Source organism: Salarias fasciatus, chromosome 20 (assembly GCF_902148845.1).
Source record: "Salarias fasciatus chromosome 20, fSalaFa1.1, whole genome shotgun sequence".
Lineage (NCBI taxonomy): Eukaryota > Metazoa > Chordata > Actinopteri > Blenniiformes > Blenniidae > Salarias > Salarias fasciatus.
The window spans coordinates 25,292,878-25,311,369 of record NC_043764.1 but is presented as its reverse complement, the minus strand read 5'-3'; the positions used below and the strand labels follow the sequence as shown (position 1 = coordinate 25,311,369).

Sequence of the window (18,492 nt, the reverse complement as noted above, 5' to 3'; positions counted from 1 at the left end):
TTTCAGAGTGTCATGAACAGAATTCACACCATCACTGTGCCGTACGCTGTCATGAAAGCCTGTCCCATGTCCTGGGTGCAGAGGGTCCACATTCACAAAGGTTCGGCCGCACTCTACATTCACTCAGTCATTCACTTTTCATTTTACAGTTGTGCATGGTTTTTAACATGTTGGTCTCACCCCGCTGCAGCTCGTGTGGCCTTGGTGAAGTGCCGTGACCTTCACTGGGCCATGATGGCCCACAAAGAGCAGAAGGACACCAACCTGTCTTCTATACGTATGCTGATCGTGGCTGACGGAGCCAACCCATGTGAGCCGCTTCTCCGCAGGCAGTCCCACAATCTTATTTTTAACTCTCTTCATTGTTTATTGAATGTTTTTGTCCATCTTCCGGCTGGCAGGGTCCGTGTCGTCCTGCGATGCCTTCCTGAATGTGTTCCAGTCTCAGGGTCTTAAACCGGAGGTCATCTGTCCATGTGCCACCTCGCCTGAGGCCCTGACTGTGGCCATACGCAGGTACAGCATCCACATAACCGTCTGAATAAGCTGATCTGTGGGGTTTAGTCACCTTGAGGTAGACGTCATCCTTAAATCAAGTAATTTTAGACACTGAGAGAGGAGCAAACAAAGATTTTAACTAAAATATTGCTACTGCTCGGAGGGTAAATTAATATTCTGAACAGATAATGAAAGACTGTTTTATAAACTGCTTCACTCGAACACAGTTGTTTTTGAGCTGCAGCAGATTCAGTGTTACCTCTGACTCGCTTCCTGTTTGATTTGTTCTCACGGTTTCGTTTCTCCTTCATCAGCTCAGGCTAAATTTATCTGTGAGGGAACAACATAATACTTTCACACACATTTGCGAAAGCTGTCGTACAAGTATTTCATGGTTCACGTCTAAACAAATGGCCTACCGGTGTGGATCATGTGTAAAAGTGCCCGATCGGTGGCGTCTCCGCAGGCCTGGTGCTCGAGGAGCTCCACTACCAGCCAGGGCCATCCTGTCCATGGGGGGGCTGAGCCACGGGGTGATCCGCGTCAACACCGAGGACAAGAACTCGGCGCTCACGGTGCAGGATGTGGGCCACATCATGCCCGGAGGTAAACGAGTCCCAACAGCAGACCTCCGTCCCGTTTTCCTCGTAGCGTGAATGTGTGTAGTGACGCGGCCGGTTTGTCCGTCAGCCCTGATGTGCATCGTGAAGCCCGACGGCCCGCCTCAGCTCTGCAAGACGGACGAGATCGGAGAGATCGTGATCAACTCCCGGGCCGGTGGCACCATGTACTACGGCCTGCCTGGAGTAACCAAGAACACGTTCGAGGTCCGTCACAGACTCTCATAATCACATTACCTTCTCACAAAGAAAAGTCCAACATGTGTCACATTTTTGCTGATAATATAAATTTGCACCAACCTGCAAATTACAGGGGATTTATTCCGGAAGCCCTGTCATGTCTTCCCTGTTAAGTGTTATTTATTGCTTTCCTGACACCAGTCCTTCTGCAGAGTGATATTTATGGTAATGTACCGTGTGGTTCTGCACTCGCCTTTCCTAAACGATGATCTCTGCTTATTTGCAGGTGATTCCTGTCAACCAAGCCGGAGCGCCGATCGGAGAAATTCCCTTCACTCGGACGGGCCTGCTTGGATTTGTTGGACCGGTAGGGTCAATCGTTTCAGGCATTTGGGTGAAAGTGCATTTAGAAAACTAAATAAATCCTGATTGGTTGTTTAATCGCGGCTCGTTCTGCTCAACAGGGCAGTCTGGTGTTTGTGGTGGGGAAGATCGAGGGGCTCCTGATGGTGAGCGGGCGACGCCACAACGCCGACGACTTGGTGGCCACGGCTCTGGCGGTAGAGCCTGTCAAAACAGTTTACAGAGGGAGGTGAGACTCAGACCGGCCTCCGTGAACATTCAGCGTCTTTGTGCCTGCCTTGAAAAGAGAGAGTCGACGCGCACAAAGAAGGGAAACTTGAGGAATGCGTGCAGTTTGAGTTCAGCGCCTCCCTCATTGTCCCCGCAGGATCGCGGTCTTCTCAGTGACGGTGTTCTACGACGAGCGGATCGTGATTGTTGCAGAGCAGAGGCCCGACGCCAGTGAGGAGGACAGCTTCCAGTGGATGAGTCGAGTGCTGCAGGTAAATCACAGATCTGCATCCGCACGGAGGAACGAGCCTTTAACGGTCAGGCTATACTGAGTGGAACACCCCCCCTCCCCCCGCAGGCCATTGACAGCATCCACCAGGTGGGCCTGTACTGCCTCGCGCTCGTCCCGGCCAACACCCTCCCAAAGACGCCGCTCGGGGGAATCCACATCTGTGAAACCAAGCAGAACTTCCTGGAGGGGAACCTGCACCCCTGCAACATCCTCATGTGTCCGCACACCTGCGTCACAAACATGCCCAAACCCCGGCAGAAGCAGCCAGGTGGGCCGCCGGCCGGCGCACCAGCACCGCGCATCCCCTCAGCGTCAGTATTAATGAGGCTTTGTTTCTGTTGTGTCTTTAGTGGATGTCGGTCCAGCCTCTATGCTGGTGGGAAACCTGGTGGCGGGGAAGCGGATCGCTCAGGCCACAGGCAGGGAGCTGGGCGTGGTGGAGGACCAGGATCTCATCCGAAAGGTACTGAACCAGGAACCGGACTGGACCACCTTTTATCTCAGTTTTTCTCTTCTGGGATTTCTGGTTAATGACTGAAAATGACCTGATGGGTAATTTTTATGGTTTGTGTGGATCTTTTTCATTTTTATTTGTGAACTGAAAAAAAATAATACACTTACAATTTTCACTGTTTCTCTGTTACGGTTGATGTCAAACAAATTCAACTGTGTAGAGATAATCATATTATTGGAATGATCCACTCTCTCTCTGCCTCTCAATCTTATAAATTTAAGGAAGTTGTGAAGCAAAAACACCATAAACAAGCTTATTCAGTGTTTAGTGAGCTTAACGATGTGGAGCTTTAGATGTTGGTGAATTAAACAGTTTTTGAAATTCGGCAGTGTCTCAAGTTCATTCAAATGAAACTGACTTTGAATGTGACTGCAGTGGGAAACTGATACTGATGTTTCATCCTAAACTTCTGTTGTTGTTGTTGTTGTTCTGCCCTTACTGTGCTTGGGTTGGGCTTTTAGCTCTGTATGTGGCCCACCATGATGGTAAGGCTCTAGTCTGCCCCCCCACTTCCCCCACTACCCGTCTCTGCTTCTCCCGCTTCTGTTGGTCTCCTGTGCTGCGGCAGCCGTGATTTCCCAGCAGTCCTCCACCAGCAGCAGCTTGCTGTGAGCGGTTGCGTGTGCAGGCTGACTCCTCGGCCAGCAGGGGTCCACACATTTCAACCGAAGCACAGCTCAGCCCTGTCTGATTTATTCACACACACTTTTCTCTGTCTCTATAGAGCTGGACATTCTTGTCCTACTGCCAGCACTACAGACCAAACAGCTCAGCAGTAAATTAAATCTCACTCAAAAGCGAGTGGATGTGGTTAAAACACACAGTCCACTGGTGCAGGTGACCTCAGATAGTTACAGGCTGTAATGTAATGTCAGTTTAGCCTCGCTCCCGACATGAAACGTAACAATCGGCCGTCTGTCCGTGTGCACCTCTGCTCGCCGCTGTGGACTGTGACGCTCCCACGTGTCGCATGGCTTGATGAGTGGTCGGGGCAGCTGGTCTGCATGATGTGGGTCCTGATTCACTGTCGAGCCCAGCACGAGCGTGTTGTCTGACTGAGAGAGTGGGCGGCTCCAACCACCGAGAGCGAGCCTGTCAGCGGCGTGACGCCGTCGGACTCCATGTCTGTGTGTCTGGAGAAAATGACCGCGCCAACTCTGTACTCTGTTTTTGTTTCTCAATGTGCTGCTTCACTTTTACTTCTCAATTCTGCCTTTTAGTGGAGATCTTTGTTTTTATGTCATGTCCTGTTTTCTTCTCTCTGTTGGGAAGTTTTCTGAGCTTTTCTTTGACACCACAGATTAGAGATTAGAGCCCCGCCCACCGAAGTAGTTCTAGTACCTCCCAGTTTGAAAGAAAAAAAAAAAAACTTGACCCAGACATTGTTTATGGAAAATACAGAATGTTTCTTCCATACTGGTCGATAAATTAGAATGTTTAGTCAATTTCTTACCTATTGCATCTTTAATTAGCATATTGTATAGTTATATTTCTCCCAACCATGAAAATAAGCCGTTAAATTTAAAACTCCTCCTTAGTGAGTGTCGCACCGAGGCCCTGATGTGAAACAGGAACTTGACGACTCCGTGTTTCAGAAAGCCGAAGCTTGGCCGTTCTGCTGCGAGCTTCTGATTCGTCTCTCGTGAAGTGCAGATGGTCTCAGCGTGACCGTCCACTTGGCCAAAATAAATTCTCTGGGTGATCCCGTCGTCCCGCTGTGTGCATATGCTAGAGGTCAAAAGCCTCACATATTATCTTCGACACTCTTTAAAATGTTCTTTTTGTAGTCGCCGTCAGTTGTTCTCCGTACCAGTGTGTCTGGACACATCTGAGAGTCAGAGAGCCGTCGATATTTGGCTGTGGGTTTTTCTCGTGTGCGACTGTTTTCATGTCGCCTTTTAATTGGTTTTTGTCTGTTGATTGTTAAATCCTCATTTGCAATGCAGCGTTGAGAGATTCTCGCTGTTTACACGAGGCATTTCTCTCTCTTCCAGCACCAGTTCTTGTCTGAAGCTCTGCAGTGGCGAGCCCAGACGGATCCCGATCATGTACTGTATGTGCTGCTCAATGCAAAGGTAGGAAAAATCAATAAGCTTGCTGAGAAAAATTATGCTTTTTTTTTGTTTGTTTGTTTGTTTTTTTTTCTTGTGTAAATAAAGATCCATTTTGTTGTTTGGGCTCAGCTGTTCTTTCCTTCCTTGTCCTCTAGGGGGTAGCAGTGTGCACAGCCACTTGTGCTCAGCTCCACAAGAGAGCAGAGAAAATCACAGCCACTCTGATGGAGAGAGGAGGCCTGAACACCGGAGACAACGTGGTGCTGCTTTATCCCCCGGGTGAAAACACACACACACACACAACACACACACACCTACAGACACGGAATCCCTCACAAACCAACGTGTTTAACGTGTGTGTGTGTCTTTCCTCCGCAGGTATCGACCTCATAGCTGCCTTCTACGGGTGCCTCTATGCAGGGGTCATCCCCGTGACCGTGAGGCCGCCGCACCCACAGAACCTGGCCGCCACGCTGCCCACCGTCCGCATGATCATCGACGTGAGTGCAACGCCCCAACACACGGCAGCGCGACGGAGACTCCAGGGTCAGGGGTGAGCGGCGTGGATCAGGTGGACTCATTTCACTGATGGTGTGTCGCAGGTGAGCAAGGCAGCCTGCATCCTCACCACGCAGCCCCTGATGAGGATCCTCAGGTCCAGAGAGGCCGCCGCCAGCGTCAACGTCAAGACGTGGCCCACCATCATCGACACAGGTGGGGACGGCGCCACCTTCTGTTGTTCATGGAAGAACAGAAGTCTCAAGTTGTTTCAAACATGTTTTCAGATTCAGCATTCACTAGCTTTTGATATACGTAACAAATCCAGTGGTTTTATGTTGAAACCGTACATTTACAGTGGTGAGAATTAAAACGGCAAACCAACAGTGATGCTGCGTGACAGGAAAAAAACACAGGTCAAGTTGGGTTTTTTTTTCCGACCTGCGACTCCAAGAAACTTCCATAAAAATCTGTGGAAATAAACATTTTTTTCATTTTTATATCAAAATGTCTAAAGTAAAAAAAGAATTTAAAAAAGTCCTGGTAATACTTTATTTGAAGCCCCCCTGTAAAACACATTATAGGTACATTTATAAAGCATTATAATGCCATTATAACACGTGTAGCTATAGTTATAAACATTCATAGATGATCACAATGCCAGGACCTAACCATAACCCTAACCCTATGCTGTGTAGTGAGTTATAAAGCATTGTGATCATGTAGGAGTGTTTATAACTACTTACAATGTGTTATACCGGGTGCTTAAAGTAAAGTGTTACCAAAATCCTAAATTGGCCAGAATTTTGCAATATATCTTTTATGAATGCAGCTTCAGTTTTTAGTATTAAGACGTGTTTGAGATTTTTTTTTTCTTCATTTCAGATAAGTAACATTTTTTTGGCATCAGATTAATTTTATTTAGTGGAAAATCCCATAATGGCTCTTTTGGTCATAAAGTTTTCAGAATCCTGGTTTAAACAGACTACTGAAGGATTAAAACAGTAATTTATAGCAGTTATGAGCAGTTTGGATGACAGTGAGCATCATTTGAATAGAAACTTTGATAAATTTGCAGGACACAACATGTTCAAATGAATAAGTAAAACTTAAAAAGCTGATAAGCATGGACTCTAACAGGGGAATAAGTCAGTCTTACTCATTAACAGAGGATTTTACAAACTCCTGGAAAGGAAATCCGCTGGGTTTCCATTTATCCTGATGTTTTCGTCTTCCAGATGATCTTCCCAGGAAACGACCTCCACACATCTACAAGCCGCCCACGGCCGAGATGCTGGCCTACCTGGACTTCAGCGTGTCCACCACCGGCATGCTGACTGGAGTCAAGGTAAAGCACACCCACCAAAGCCTCTTTCAGTTCAGCCTGTGGTCGCCGCAGGTGAGACATGACGTTTTTCTGACTTTAGAATTTTAAGTACCAGACTAACGTCACGTTTTTATCCTTTGGTCTCGAGTCTGTTACTGTATTTTCAAACATTAGGATGATAAAGTGAAGGAGATTTCATACAAAGGGATGGTTAAGTGTCTGAAAGTTATTGAGCTGAAGTGAGATGGAGGGAAAGGACACGGTTGAATCACTGGGTGTTAAGAGTCAGTTTGTCTCCTCAGATGTCTCACGCCGCCGTCAGCACGCTGTGTCGCTCCATCAAGCTGCAGTGTGAACTCTACTCCTCTCGACAAATAGCCATCTGCCTGGACCCGTACTGCGGCCTGGGCTTCGTCCTGTGGTGCCTCTCCAGGTAACACACACTCACACACACACGGAGAGCGTCATTCTTCCTGGAGCGCCCCCCCTCAGATGAGTGAGCGTCCCTCCGTTTCGTTTCGCTTGCAGCGTTTACTCAGGTCACCAGTCCATCCTCATCCCGCCGCTGGAGCTGGAGAGCTCGCTGCCGCTGTGGCTGAGCACGCTCAGTCAGTACAAGATCAGAGACACCTTCTGCTCCTACTCCGTCATGGAGCTGTGCACCAAAGGCCTGGGCACGCAGACGGAGATGCTGAAGGTCTCCGTCACTCACACCGCCGCTTCACACTCGAAATTTGATCAGTTATACTGACAAGAACTGCGTTTAGTGAAAGAAAACATTGTGAATGTGAAATGTGTGAGCGGTGCGATTGAGCTCTGCTCTGCACGTCCCGCAGGCACGCGGTCTGAACCTGTCGTGCGTGCGGAGCTGCGTGGTGATCGCCGAGGAGCGGCCCCGCCTGGCGCTCACCCAGTCCTTCTCCAAACTCTTCAAAGACCTGGGCCTGTCATCGCGCGCCGTCAGCACCGCCTTCGGCTCCCGGGTCAACCTGGCCATCGGCATGCAGGTCGGCTTCAAGGCCCAGAACGCAGCCTGGCTCTGCGGATAGATTCCTTTTTTCATCACTTGTGTCCGGTTGTTTCCTTGTGTGTGAGCAGGGCACGTCCGGACCCGACCCCTCCACCGTCTACGTTGACATGAAGTCGCTGCGTCATGACAGGTGAGACACAAAAAAAAAAAAAAACGTTCTGTGTGGTCACTTCTTCACCTGACGGCGCTGCTCTGTGTCCTCGTCAGGGTGAGGCTGGTGGAGCGAGGAGCGCCACAGAGCCTCCCACTCATGGAGTCCGGCACTGTAAGTGTGTGTGAGACATGGTTACGTTCTCTTCGTCTGGACTTCCTCTCATCACTTGTTCCCCTTTGAAGATCCTACCGGGAGTGAGAGTGATCATCGTGAACCCGGAGACCAGAGGCCCTCTGGGAGATTCACACCTGGGGGAGGTCAGTGAAGATTATCGATCACTGGTATCACAGGTTTGATTAAAAAGCAGAAAGTCAGGAGTTTTGAGTGGAGCTCCTCCTCCTCCTGCAGATCTGGGTGAACAGTCCGCACAGCGCCAGCGGCTACTACACCATCTACGGCGAGGAGAGCCTGCAGGCGGATCATTTCAACACCAGGCTGAGCTTCGGGGAGCCGCAGACTCTGTGGGCCCGGACCGGGTACCTGGGCTTCATCAAGAGGACCGAGCTGCTGGACGCAAGCGGAGGTACGAGCCCTGCAGAGGAGTCTGCGTAAACAAGAAAAATTGCATTTGCAGTAGCAAAGCATCAGAAGTACAGACGGTGTTCCGAGTCTTACCGGTTCCAAATAGCGCCGCCGCGCCGTCGGTCTGGAACGGCTCAGTCAGTGTCTCCTCTCCGGCAGATCGCCATGATGCCTTGTTTGTGGTGGGCTCCCTGGACGAGACGCTGGAGCTGAGGGGGCTGCGGTACCACCCCATCGACATCGAGACGTCGGTGTCCCGGGCGCACCGCAGCATCGCCGAGAGGTGAGCGTCCTCCGCTCGCCGCGGAAACGTCCCGCGTCCCGGCCCGCACCAGGCTGACCCTCCGTGTCGCCGTCTCTGCCCCGCAGCGCCGTGTTCACCTGGACCAACCTGCTGGTGGTGGTGGCGGAGCTGAGCGGCTCGGAGCAGGAGGCCCTGGACCTGGTGCCGCTCGTCACCAACGTGGTGCTGGAGGAGCACCACCTGATCGTGGGGGTGGTGGTCATCGTGGACCCCGGCGTCATCCCCATCAACTCCCGGGGCGAGAAGCAGCGCATGCACCTGCGGGACTCCTTCCTGGCCGACCAGCTGGACCCCATCTACGTGGCCTACAACATGTGAACGCCCTCCTCCAAGCTGAGCCGGGGGAGGAGGACTCCGGGGGGGGGTGGTGTACAGTAGCAGCCTCCATCCGACGCCGCACACACATTCACATTGGAGAACTGTGTGGGTGTGTGAGGGTGGGGTGTGTGTGTGTGTAAGACAAGGCACGGTCCGTCTTCGCTCGCCTGGTGCAGATCCACGCCGTGGGGGTGGGGGTTGGGGGGAGGGTCTTCAGATCTCCATCCTCTCTGCATCCCACCTTTTTTTTTTTTTTTTTTTTTTTTAAGGAGAATCCTTCCCTCATTCCATTTCTTCTTTTTTTTTTTTTTTTAAACAAATCCTGAATCAATGAGTGCATATCTGTTTTTTTTAAAGCCTGCATTGATTCCTGAAGACGGGATGCCGCTCTGTAACCCCTCCCTCGCACTTTACATTGACTTCTTGTCTCACCTGCCTCAAAGGGACCCCACCCCTCCTCCACCCTACCCCCACCCCCACCCCCACCCCACCCTCCCGTCTGCTGCTGTCACCACAGCCAATCCGCATCAGTATTAGAAGTGCCAGCAGCAGCCTGCGGCGGTCCGGAAACGCTGCAGCCTCCTCCCAGGCTCACCCGCCATCTCACACACACACACACACACACACACACACACACACACACACACACACACACACACAGAAAAGATGAGCTTCGTAAGCCTGAAACAAACCCTTCATCGTCGGTGTGAGTAGGAGCCCAGTTAGATGACCTAGGTGAGTTTGTATGATTGTGATAGTACTAATTCTTTTTTTTTCTTTTTTTTCTTAAAAGCACAGACTTTGCGACACGGTTTGAAGCTGTACCTGCACGCCAGCCGGGAATGCAATCAGCATCTGTGTGCAGCCTTATAAAAAAACAAACAAAAAAAAAAAAAAAGGATACATCTAAAGGATCTGTCCGTGGAGAACAGGGACAGCAGAGCTCATCACGTGTTGTGTTACATTCAGACGCTTCCAGAGGATCGTTAAAGAACACCTGCTGCATTTCTGAAGGAGCGAGCGGCGTGGCCTGTCTGGTTTTTTTTCCATAAAGCATTTTTATTTAGCGTTAGAATTCAAAAATGTTGAAGAGAAACATTGTTATACGTTGACTTTATGGACGTAGACGTGCGACTGGAGGAAACTCCTTCAGAACAGCAGTGTGTTGCGTTTAATGACTCCCTGGACGTCCACATGCTTCGCCGTGCTTCTGGGATGTAATACAGTACACGTAGGCACAATCTGAGGTTTGACAGACATCGTGGCGATGGCTCATCTTTGGCTGACGTAAAGCAGCGTTTTACACAAAAACAAACACACAAAAAAAAAAATGTTGAAGCTTTTAAAGAAAACCTGAGACGTGCTCGGACCTGCTGCTGCTTTGAGCCTGTAAATGAGCTCAGAAGAGGATCATGTTAGGTGTTTTTTTTTTTAAATGTCATGAAAGGAGGCTCTGACGTGAGCTACTGGCTGAAAACTTCTGAAATCTCTTTCATTCATCACTGTCCACTCGATAAACCATCAGAAGGCAGCTCAGTGCCTTTCAACACAACACCATCATGGACTATTGGATTCCCAAAGAGGAAAAAAAAAACAAACAAAAAACCCAACAGTATCGAGTATGAGGAGAGAACTTTGCCTTATTAAGCCTGTGGATCTTGTGTGTTTTTACTTTGTGGTTAGAGAACAAGTTGACTGGCTTCCTGTGGGGAATCAGTCTAAAGTCATATCTGGTATTTTAGAGGAAGGGTAGACTCTTTAGTTTTCTGATTTCAGACGTTATTAATTCATTTTATCCTGTAAAGCTGAAAAAAAGGTGAATTAGGAACAATTCTTTAAAAAAAAAATAAAAAAAAGAGGCAGAATCCTCCTTTAACAGAAAAGTGAGTGAGGGTGAAGGTGTGTGTAAAATGTATCCTAGAGGTCAAATACTGTATCACTGGTGTTAATGTGTACATGGAATCGAATTCTGTAGATAAAGACGAAAAACTTGACTGATCTTTTTCATACTTGACAGCATTTTTCAGCATTAATTTAAAAGCATCACAAAATAAAGTCTAAAGGTTTCAGATCATTCGGGCAGGAACGATGTGCACTTTCCCAATATCATTCAGTGTGTGTGAATGTGTGCGCGCATGTGTGAGTTTAACAGTGATATTTGGCTTTTATGGTGCAACAAGGTTTGTCTTTTTTGTAAGAAAATTATCCCAAAATAATGAACTTTTTTTTTTTTTTTTTTCAAATGTCGCCTCCACTGTATTTTCTCCCGCGATCGGAGTTTAATATATTTTTTATCGGTTTTCTTCATGTCACTCTCAGTTGGATCTGCACAAACTTGTTTGGAGTCGAGGAGAAACTGTACAGATAAAACCACTTTTTTTTTTTTTTTCTTCCTTCTCTTTTCCTTTTCCCACTCGGTGACGGACACTGACCACGTGCACGCGAGCCAGTAAACTTTCAAAAAGAGTTACTCGTCGATAACAAAGCGAAGCTTCTCAGCTGCTGTGTGATTTAAAAAAAAAAAAAAAAAGAAAAGAAAAATTGCTTTTTTTGTCGCTACCGTTTTCCCACCGACAAGTTTTAATAAAGTTTTCTATGAGTTCATTCGAAGCCTTTTCAATAGACGCTGGTGCTACTCAACAAAGGGGAACGTCGACGCAAGTCTTCTCCAATGTCCTGAGACTGAAGACGAGTCGACGCGTGAAATCCTGACGACCTTTTTCCATTCGAGTGTTTCGTTTCAACCTGGAATGAAGTAGATTTCAAACCGTCGAAGTTATATTCTAAAGCACAAAAAAATGTCAAATGTTACCTGTGAGGTTAATGAAATTTGGATCCTTCACACAGAAAAAAACAAAAAAAACTCAAGGGCCCACGAAGTATACCTCAACTGTCTGTTCACTATGCATCGTCGAGCTGCGGCGGAGACGCTCGGAAGCAGCCAGTGGTGCGATAACTTCTAACAACATGTCTTACTGGACAAAACACTGTCACTCTGTCATTGGATGTCTTTCATGTCAAACAATTAAAGAAAAAAATTGCTTTGTCAGAGTTTTGTGTCTCTTTCTTTCTGTGTTTCTGGAAGCTTCAGGAAGGGCTCGTTTCCTCCTCCCCTCCACCAGGGGGCGCTCTCAAACACATTCAGGCAGAATCCTCCAGCAGAGGTTCGAATTGAATTTAAATGCTTGTTTCTCTGCTGGTGGTTTCTGGATATTTGTAGAACTGACAGGAAAGTCTTGAAACTCTTTGATGCAGCTTCATGGTGGTTAATTCTCTTTTTATTACCTTATATTTAAACATGTATTCATGTCCAGGTGCCAAACATAAGGCCAGTGGACCAAAACTGGCTTTCAAGAGGCTACGGTCTGGCCCGCCAAACCACCTGCCTCATGTCAGTGCAGTGATGGATGATTTTTTTTTTTGGGGGGGGGACATTTTACTGATGGAGATGCAGACCCATCAACACTGAGGAAGAGGAACCAGCCTGCACAGCTCACCAGAGGCGCCTCAGAGCGGCGCTCAGCAGAGCCCAGACCACTCTCGTGTCCGGCGTGTGCGCAGCAGACGCAGCGTTGGCCAGAGTGCCCTCCAGCCAGGCGGCGAAGCGGCTGGTCCGAGCGTACACGCCCGGCCTGCGGGGGAGGCCGCACTTCTCCCCGAAGCTGGTCACCCCGACCACGTAGAAGCTCTCCTGGCTCTGGCTGTAGCACTGCAGCGGACCCCCGCTGTCGCCCTGCCGGGGACACAGTCGGCCCGTCACCGGTGGCGGCCGCGACTCGCCGGGGTCGGCGAGGGCGAGGGCGAGGCGGCCCGGCTCACCTGGCAGGTGTCGGCCGCTCCGCTCTCCAGGCCGGCGCAGATCATGTTCTGGGAGACGACGCCTCTGAGCCAGGAGGCCCGGTTACAGGTGGTCCGGTCGATGAGCTCCACCTCAGCGACCTGCAGCCCCTTCATCAGACCGCCTACACACACACACACACACACACACACACACACACACACACACACACACACACACACACACACACACACACAGACAGTCATGCATGGACTGAAGATTTACAATCTCAATACTGAAAAACCAGCGCTGTTTTGGGGGGAGCCTTTCCCCTCTGACCTTTGAACTGAGCGCTGCCCCACCCGGTGACGTAGCAGGAGCTGAAGTTGAGCGCGGCCTCGTGGGACTCGTTGTGCGGGACGCAGACCGGCTGGACGTAGTCCGTGAAGTTGAGCGGCGAGGCAAGCAGCAGCAGCGTCACGTCGCTGTCCAGGGTGGCGTTGTTGTAGTTCCTGTGGATGTGAACTCTGTTGATGGAGCGGATCTGGGCGTGGGGCCCCGGGGCCGATCGATCGTGGAGTCCTGCCACCACACGGAAATAACTCCTGCTGACCCGCATCCTCACACAAACACACACACACACACACAAATACAAATAAAAACACAAGACTTTGCAGTTAGAGACACAGAGCTGGGGTGTGAAGCTTCACTCACATGTACTTGTAGAAGCAGTGAGCGGCGGTCAGCACCTTCAGGCTGCTGAGGATGGAGCCGCCGCAGTGATGCCTGGACCCCCGCCGGATGCTGACCTGCCAGGGCCACGCCCCCTCGGGGGCCTCCCACCCGCCCACGACCCGGGACGTCCCCGGGGGGCCGAGCAGGGGCCGCCGCCCACAGCCTGCAACACCACCGGACAGGGTCTCACTCGGGTCAGTGCCAAACTGACCGTTGAGGATGTGGCTGGCGGAGTGTGTGTGTGTGTGTGTGTGTGTGTGTGTGTGTGTGTGTGTGTCTGTGTGTATCCTCCGTTCACCCTAATCCAAAAGTCTTTACTTTACAATTTCCAGCAGGCGTACTTCAGTATTTTGGAAATTCTAAGTCTCTAACTCATGTCATCTTTATGTAATCTGTTTGGGAAAGACTAGAAATTAAAGACAGTTACTGAATGGTGCCAGTCGTACATCAGTCACATCCAGCGAGTCACACATTCATAAAGGCTGAACTCCACCTGCAATGGGACAAATCTGTGGTCCAGTTGCTCAAGGGCACTTCAACATACGGATAGATTTCCTGTACTTTAAAGAGTACTTTGCACAGTCATTTAGTACTTTTACTGATCTGGGGCTTATTAATCAAGGTAACAGCTGCACCTTGGCACAAATGTTTAGGATTTTTTTTTTTTTAACCTCAGCAACATGTTACATCTCTGAGGTTAAAAATAAAAGTCGAAAATTTGTGAATTTATCAAATCAAAATCCCTTTTGGAATAACCTTAAAATCATATTTCTATGATATTAACAAAGACAGGCCGTCAGGGCTGGTGCTCGTGTGGGCAGGTGTGTCAACACAACCTGTTCTTTGTTAACGGTACGGTAAGTTTTCTGAAAAACGTGCAGTTGAAATCAAGTTCTTGATGGAGAGAGAGAAAAAAAAAGACGAACTGTTGAAAAACAACAACGTCAGTTTACAACTAAACGGCGTGCGTGTCAGTCACTCACCCTGAGGAGAGGGCGCAGACAGACACAGCAGGCTCACAAGCAGCAGCAGAGGCCTGAACTCCATCCCGCCTCAAACTCTTCACTTCATCTAAAAACAAAAACAACCTGTGACGTCATGACGCAGCGTGAGCTGCAAACGCCAAAATGACCTCCGACAGGTGAACGTGGAAGTTTCTACCTGCTTCTGGTTCACGCGTCCGCTGCAGCTCAGCTCAGTTTAAGGAGGAATTGTTGCTGCGCAGGATTTATTTCAGTCTGTTTGAGCTATTTTTAAACCGCATCGCTGTGGGGAGGGGGGTACACGTTTACCCATGATGCAAAATTCTGCGTAACACCTGTAAACACCTTATGAACTAATGACGGCCACAAAACAGCTGAGAGGAGCTAGTAACATCATTTTATTAAAGACATGTTGAACATAAAGTAAAAAAAATATACATTATAATGTAAATGTGAAAATATGTGAACGAAATAAATGTCAAAGGCGTCATTTTATGAAATCGTGGATTGAACTTTGATGATGTTTATGTTGCACATTAATGAAAACAAGATAAATATCACACTTTGTGATAACTGATTATTTTTACATCACTGAAGCAGTTAAAAAACTTCAAAACTGCACTGAAAAAGCAGATAATGTAACCATCTTCAAAAATATAATGAACCTGGCCTATTAAATACATTAACTTATCTAGTAACTGAAGAGGGAAGCCAGCCTTCATTTTAACTACTTTTGGGGAGTGTTTACAGACATTACATAATCACCAGATTGCACTTTCCCGTGTTAATTTAAGCTGTGGAGTTAAAGACAGATGACTGATGGCATGAAAAAAGGTATTTAGAGGTGATGCGCTCCTTATAAATCCATCTTCATGCAATACAAATAATGGCTGGTTTGTGTTTGTATTTATGTGACGGATGGATGGACGGATGGATGAGCTCCTCACTGGTTTCTCTCTGAATGCCTTCCAGCCAATAAATTCCTGCACTCGGAACTGGCCACAGCCACAGCGGAGCCTCGCTGATGCGCTCTGACAGAAAAACCTTGTGCGTGTTTTCTGCGCACAGTCCCAGCCGGGCTCGTCCCTGAGCGCATCCGTCGAGGCGCACGCCGGGGGTTTTGGAGGCTGCAGGCCTAAATGACCTTTAGGATTTTCACCGAACGCAGCCGCCGACACTCCCTCGCGCTCTGCTGAGAGTCATCAATTATGCAGGGAAACCGCGCGCGCTGAGGGGGGGAAGAGGAGAGCAGCAACAATATGGCGACAACCGCAGTTTCTCCCCGATCCTTCCCACATCTGCAGTCCTGCCGCGGCTCCCCGGATTCACTGTGAGGCTGTCAGGGTGAGTACCCGTCGTTTCTGCTCGCTTCGGGGGCGAAGCGTGCGCGCGGTCGGCGGCTGAGGGCATGTTTTCTCTCCGTCGGTATCCTTGCGTAGCCTAAATGTCGCAGAGCCGCGGCGCGCGCTGCCCCGCATCTTTTTTTTGGGAGCGGGATGGAGGAGGAGGCTGTCTGCGCGCTCTGAGCCGCCGCAGCCAGGAATAAAAACACCTTCTTTTTAAAAAAAAAAAAAAAAATCAGTGGTTTGCTGTCGATCTAAAAGGATTTATTGGATTCTGTCGAGGTTTTTGTTTTTTGTTGCGGTGTTTGAGGGAGGAAGAGGAGGGAAATGCCTGCTGGGCTGAGCTGCAGGTGGGGCGCAGTCCGACCGCTCCAGCATCCATAAAAACCATTTCCCTCGAAATATGAGCCGTGTTTTGTTAGATCTGGACGACGTGATGATGGCTTGGGGAAAGGAGCTGATGCTATGTAAGTAGCCTGATCTCCCTTCAATCATCTACAGCCAGGAAATGGAGATTATTCCTTTTTTTTTTTTTTTTTTTTTTGGCATGGCGGCTCCGGGGTTCGTGTTTGGGTTTGTTGCGTTTCTCCTCACGTTTGCAGGCTGTGCGTGTTGTTTTTAGCCCTCCACTCGGGGGCTATCTGGTGCACAGATAGAGTCCTTATTGATTTGGCAGTCGACATGGCTTCACGGGTGTGGTGCGGATGCTTCAAGACGACGCGCAAAAAAAGCGCACAGAATCCGGAGAAAGGGCGCAAACGCGGCATCCTTCTCCGTGCATGGCGAACAGGGGACGCATCGTATCGATTTATCATGATGAAATATCGACATTACGCTCGTGACTTTGACGAATCCACGATTGGGTTTACCTCGGCGTGACATTTTTCTCCGTGCAAAAAAAAAAAAAAAAAAAAAAACCTCCCACTGCAGCAGGATGGCTTTGGCCACTTCTCTGCGCAATAAAACCCCCCAGCTCCCCTCCGAGGCTTATCTGTTCAATGAAATATCAGGTTGGGGGAAGAAAAAAAAAACCCCGCATATGATGTCGTGTTGAGGCCCTGCTCTTAGAAATAACAGCTTCAGTAAACAACTTCTCCATTTCTCACTGCGTCTGTGTGAAAAGCAGAGGAGAAGCCGGGAGGCGCGTGTTTTCTCCGCTGAGGACGAAGGCAGTGATGGAGCAGGGTGGAAGCGGTGTGTGCGGGACTGGACAGCAGACTGGAGACAGAAACCAGAGGCTGGTGTTTGCGGTCATGACAGGGTGGCGGTGGGGAGGATGGAAGGATGGCGCGCGGGCCTGCTGGAGGCGCACCGGGGAGGCCTGCTGGAGAGAGGCTCGCTTTTTCCAGACAGATTGGTGATGATCCCCCCCCCCTCCACACCCCCCCCTCATCTATCCTCCTCCTTCCACCCTCCCCTGCGTACACTCACGCGTCCGTGCACGCGTGCATATGTGTGCGTGACTGCGCGGCCGTGCGGTGCTGGAGCGGACAGCGCCAGCAGAGCAGCAGAAGGTTCCGGGGTCCATTTTAAAACAGGCTGCACGTTTCCTTCTCCTCCTTCCCTCCACGGCAGCAAGGCTCGAGCCTCCTCTGTGTGATTTAGGTTTTTACACGTCGAGCATTTTTAATCAGGGGCTGTTATGCAAGAAGGGAGCCGGGAAGTGACAGGCCCGGCCTCTCGGACGTGGCTGATTTGTCCTGTTTTGTGCTGCACCTTTCCCTTTCTCCCTCCCCCAAACGAGAGGCTTTCTGTCATGCTGCACTTCAGCATACAATGATTTCATTCATTTTTCAGGTGTGGCATCCTCTGCTTCACATTAGGGCCTTGACACCGCCGTCCTGCAGCCCCAACAGCTGTCGTGTGACCTTTCCTCCCTGGAAGTGTGCTGGGAAGACTCTTCACACTGAGTCATGCAGCCATTAGACGCCGGGGGTTTTCTGTCAGCCCGTCCACAGCTGTTCAAAAAATCATAAGGAGTGAAATCCCCAAATGGGCTGGTTGTGTTGAGCTGCCAGAGGTTTCATGCACATCTTCATCTGTATCGCTGTGAATTACAGTGATGTCTGCCCGCTTGTCTTGGACACAAATGTCTTATCAACGTATCAATAGCTGTATATATGTGTGTGACTAAATGTCATAGTTATTCAGGTGTATAACAGGAGAGGCATCATTATAATTCACGCTCTAAAGATATTCTGCTGTGTTTCATTATATTCTAGCTCATGAAATGACTAAATTTGTGATATAAATGTGCTTTAAATGTAAAAAAAGGCACATGCATTATCTTGTTTTTAGATAAACCAGCACCTATCAACCTCTTTCCTATTGAGATCTCCTCTAAAAAAATGTCAAAACATCACGGTGACGCCAAACAGTGGTGGACACACCGACTCTCAGCAGCATGTGACATTTCACTGGAGATACTGTAACTCCAAAGTAATCAGTACTTTAAAGACTCTGGATGATGATCATGATAATGTTAAAAAAAGCAGCATTTTCTGTCATACTGTGATGAAAATATACAAACATAAGGCTTGTGGGCCAAAACCAGCCCACATCAGGCTCCAGCCCAGGCCCTCAAATCACCAAGTAAATGGTAAAAAGGCGTGCTGTCACTGAAAACCAAAATGCAACGATTATAAGAGAAGTTTTCTGGACATTTCACAACAGGAAGTGTCACTGAATTGATCTTTATGTTGAAATTGTGGACATTTTTGGAACTAATGATTTGGGTTTTGGGGAAATATAGAATTTTTTAAAGTCTGT

At 48.9% G+C, this 18,492-nt stretch overlaps 3 protein-coding genes across 10 annotated transcripts in view; 2 read left to right on the top strand and 1 right to left on the bottom strand.

Annotated features, from left to right (window-relative positions):
• dip2ba (disco-interacting protein 2 homolog Ba) overlaps nt 1-10,935 on the top strand; it is a 35,345-nt gene extending 24,410 nt beyond the window's left edge. For 2 of the 4 annotated variants that reach the window (XM_030118150.1, XM_030118149.1), the window contains 25 exons: nt 7-100; nt 191-310; nt 402-516; nt 965-1,104; nt 1,189-1,325; nt 1,585-1,665; nt 1,763-1,890; nt 2,029-2,143; nt 2,230-2,431; nt 2,514-2,626; nt 3,139-3,162; nt 4,672-4,752; nt 4,887-5,010; nt 5,110-5,231; nt 5,334-5,445; nt 6,468-6,577; nt 6,859-6,989; nt 7,085-7,253; nt 7,393-7,563; nt 7,655-7,716; nt 7,794-7,851; nt 7,923-7,997; nt 8,089-8,263; nt 8,422-8,545; nt 8,632-10,935. In XM_030118150.1, coding sequence (XP_029974010.1) covers nt 7-100; nt 191-310; nt 402-516; nt 965-1,104; nt 1,189-1,325; nt 1,585-1,665; nt 1,763-1,890; nt 2,029-2,143; nt 2,230-2,431; nt 2,514-2,626; nt 3,139-3,162; nt 4,672-4,752; nt 4,887-5,010; nt 5,110-5,231; nt 5,334-5,445; nt 6,468-6,577; nt 6,859-6,989; nt 7,085-7,253; nt 7,393-7,563; nt 7,655-7,716; nt 7,794-7,851; nt 7,923-7,997; nt 8,089-8,263; nt 8,422-8,545; nt 8,632-8,884 — 3,036 coding nt within the window. In that variant the 3' untranslated portion in view covers nt 8,885-10,935. The remainder of the gene's footprint in view (nt 1-6; nt 101-190; nt 311-401; nt 517-964; nt 1,105-1,188; nt 1,326-1,584; nt 1,666-1,762; nt 1,891-2,028; nt 2,144-2,229; nt 2,432-2,513; nt 2,627-3,138; nt 3,163-4,671; nt 4,753-4,886; nt 5,011-5,109; nt 5,232-5,333; nt 5,446-6,467; nt 6,578-6,858; nt 6,990-7,084; nt 7,254-7,392; nt 7,564-7,654; nt 7,717-7,793; nt 7,852-7,922; nt 7,998-8,088; nt 8,264-8,421; nt 8,546-8,631) is intronic. The other 2 variants (XM_030118152.1, XM_030118151.1) reach the window with 1 other exon arrangement.
• Nucleotides 10,936-12,377: 1,442 nt separating this feature from the next.
• Nucleotides 12,378-14,444, bottom strand: LOC115407448 (acrosin). The gene is made up of 5 exons (XM_030117795.1): nt 14,381-14,444; nt 13,377-13,560; nt 13,002-13,270; nt 12,704-12,846; nt 12,378-12,617 (listed from the first exon to the last, which is right to left on the bottom strand). The coding sequence occupies exons 1-5, from the start codon at nt 14,442-14,444 to the stop codon at nt 12,378-12,380; spliced, it is 900 nt and encodes a 299-aa protein (XP_029973655.1).
• Nucleotides 14,445-15,426: 982 nt separating this feature from the next.
• The window catches only part of scn8aa (sodium channel, voltage gated, type VIII, alpha subunit a), a 37,937-nt gene continuing 34,871 nt past the window's right edge, over nt 15,427-18,492 (top strand). For 2 of the 5 annotated variants that reach the window (XM_030118144.1, XM_030118146.1), the window contains exon 1: nt 15,427-15,724. The gene's annotated coding sequence lies outside the window, so the exon portion shown is untranslated. Of the gene's footprint in view, nt 15,725-15,958; nt 16,191-18,492 lie in introns of those variants that run through there. The other 3 variants (XM_030118147.1, XM_030118148.1, XM_030118145.1) reach the window with 2 other exon arrangements.

What these genes read in the sequence shown, in the direction of transcription:
- LOC115407448 (XM_030117795.1), bottom strand. Translation starts at nt 14,444, where the DNA reads ATGGAGTTCAGGCCTCTGCTGCTGCTTGTGAGCCTGCTGTGTCTGTCT. An exon ending in GTCTGCGCCCTCTCCTCAGG is followed by an intron (nt 13,561 to 14,380) that starts GTGAGTGACTGA and finishes GTGGTGTTGCAG; the next exon opens with GCTGTGGGCGGCGGCCCCTG. An exon ending in GAGCGGCCGACACCTGCCAG is followed by an intron (nt 12,618 to 12,703) that starts GTGAGCCGGGCC and finishes TGTCCCCGGCAG; the next exon opens with GGCGACAGCGGGGGTCCGCT.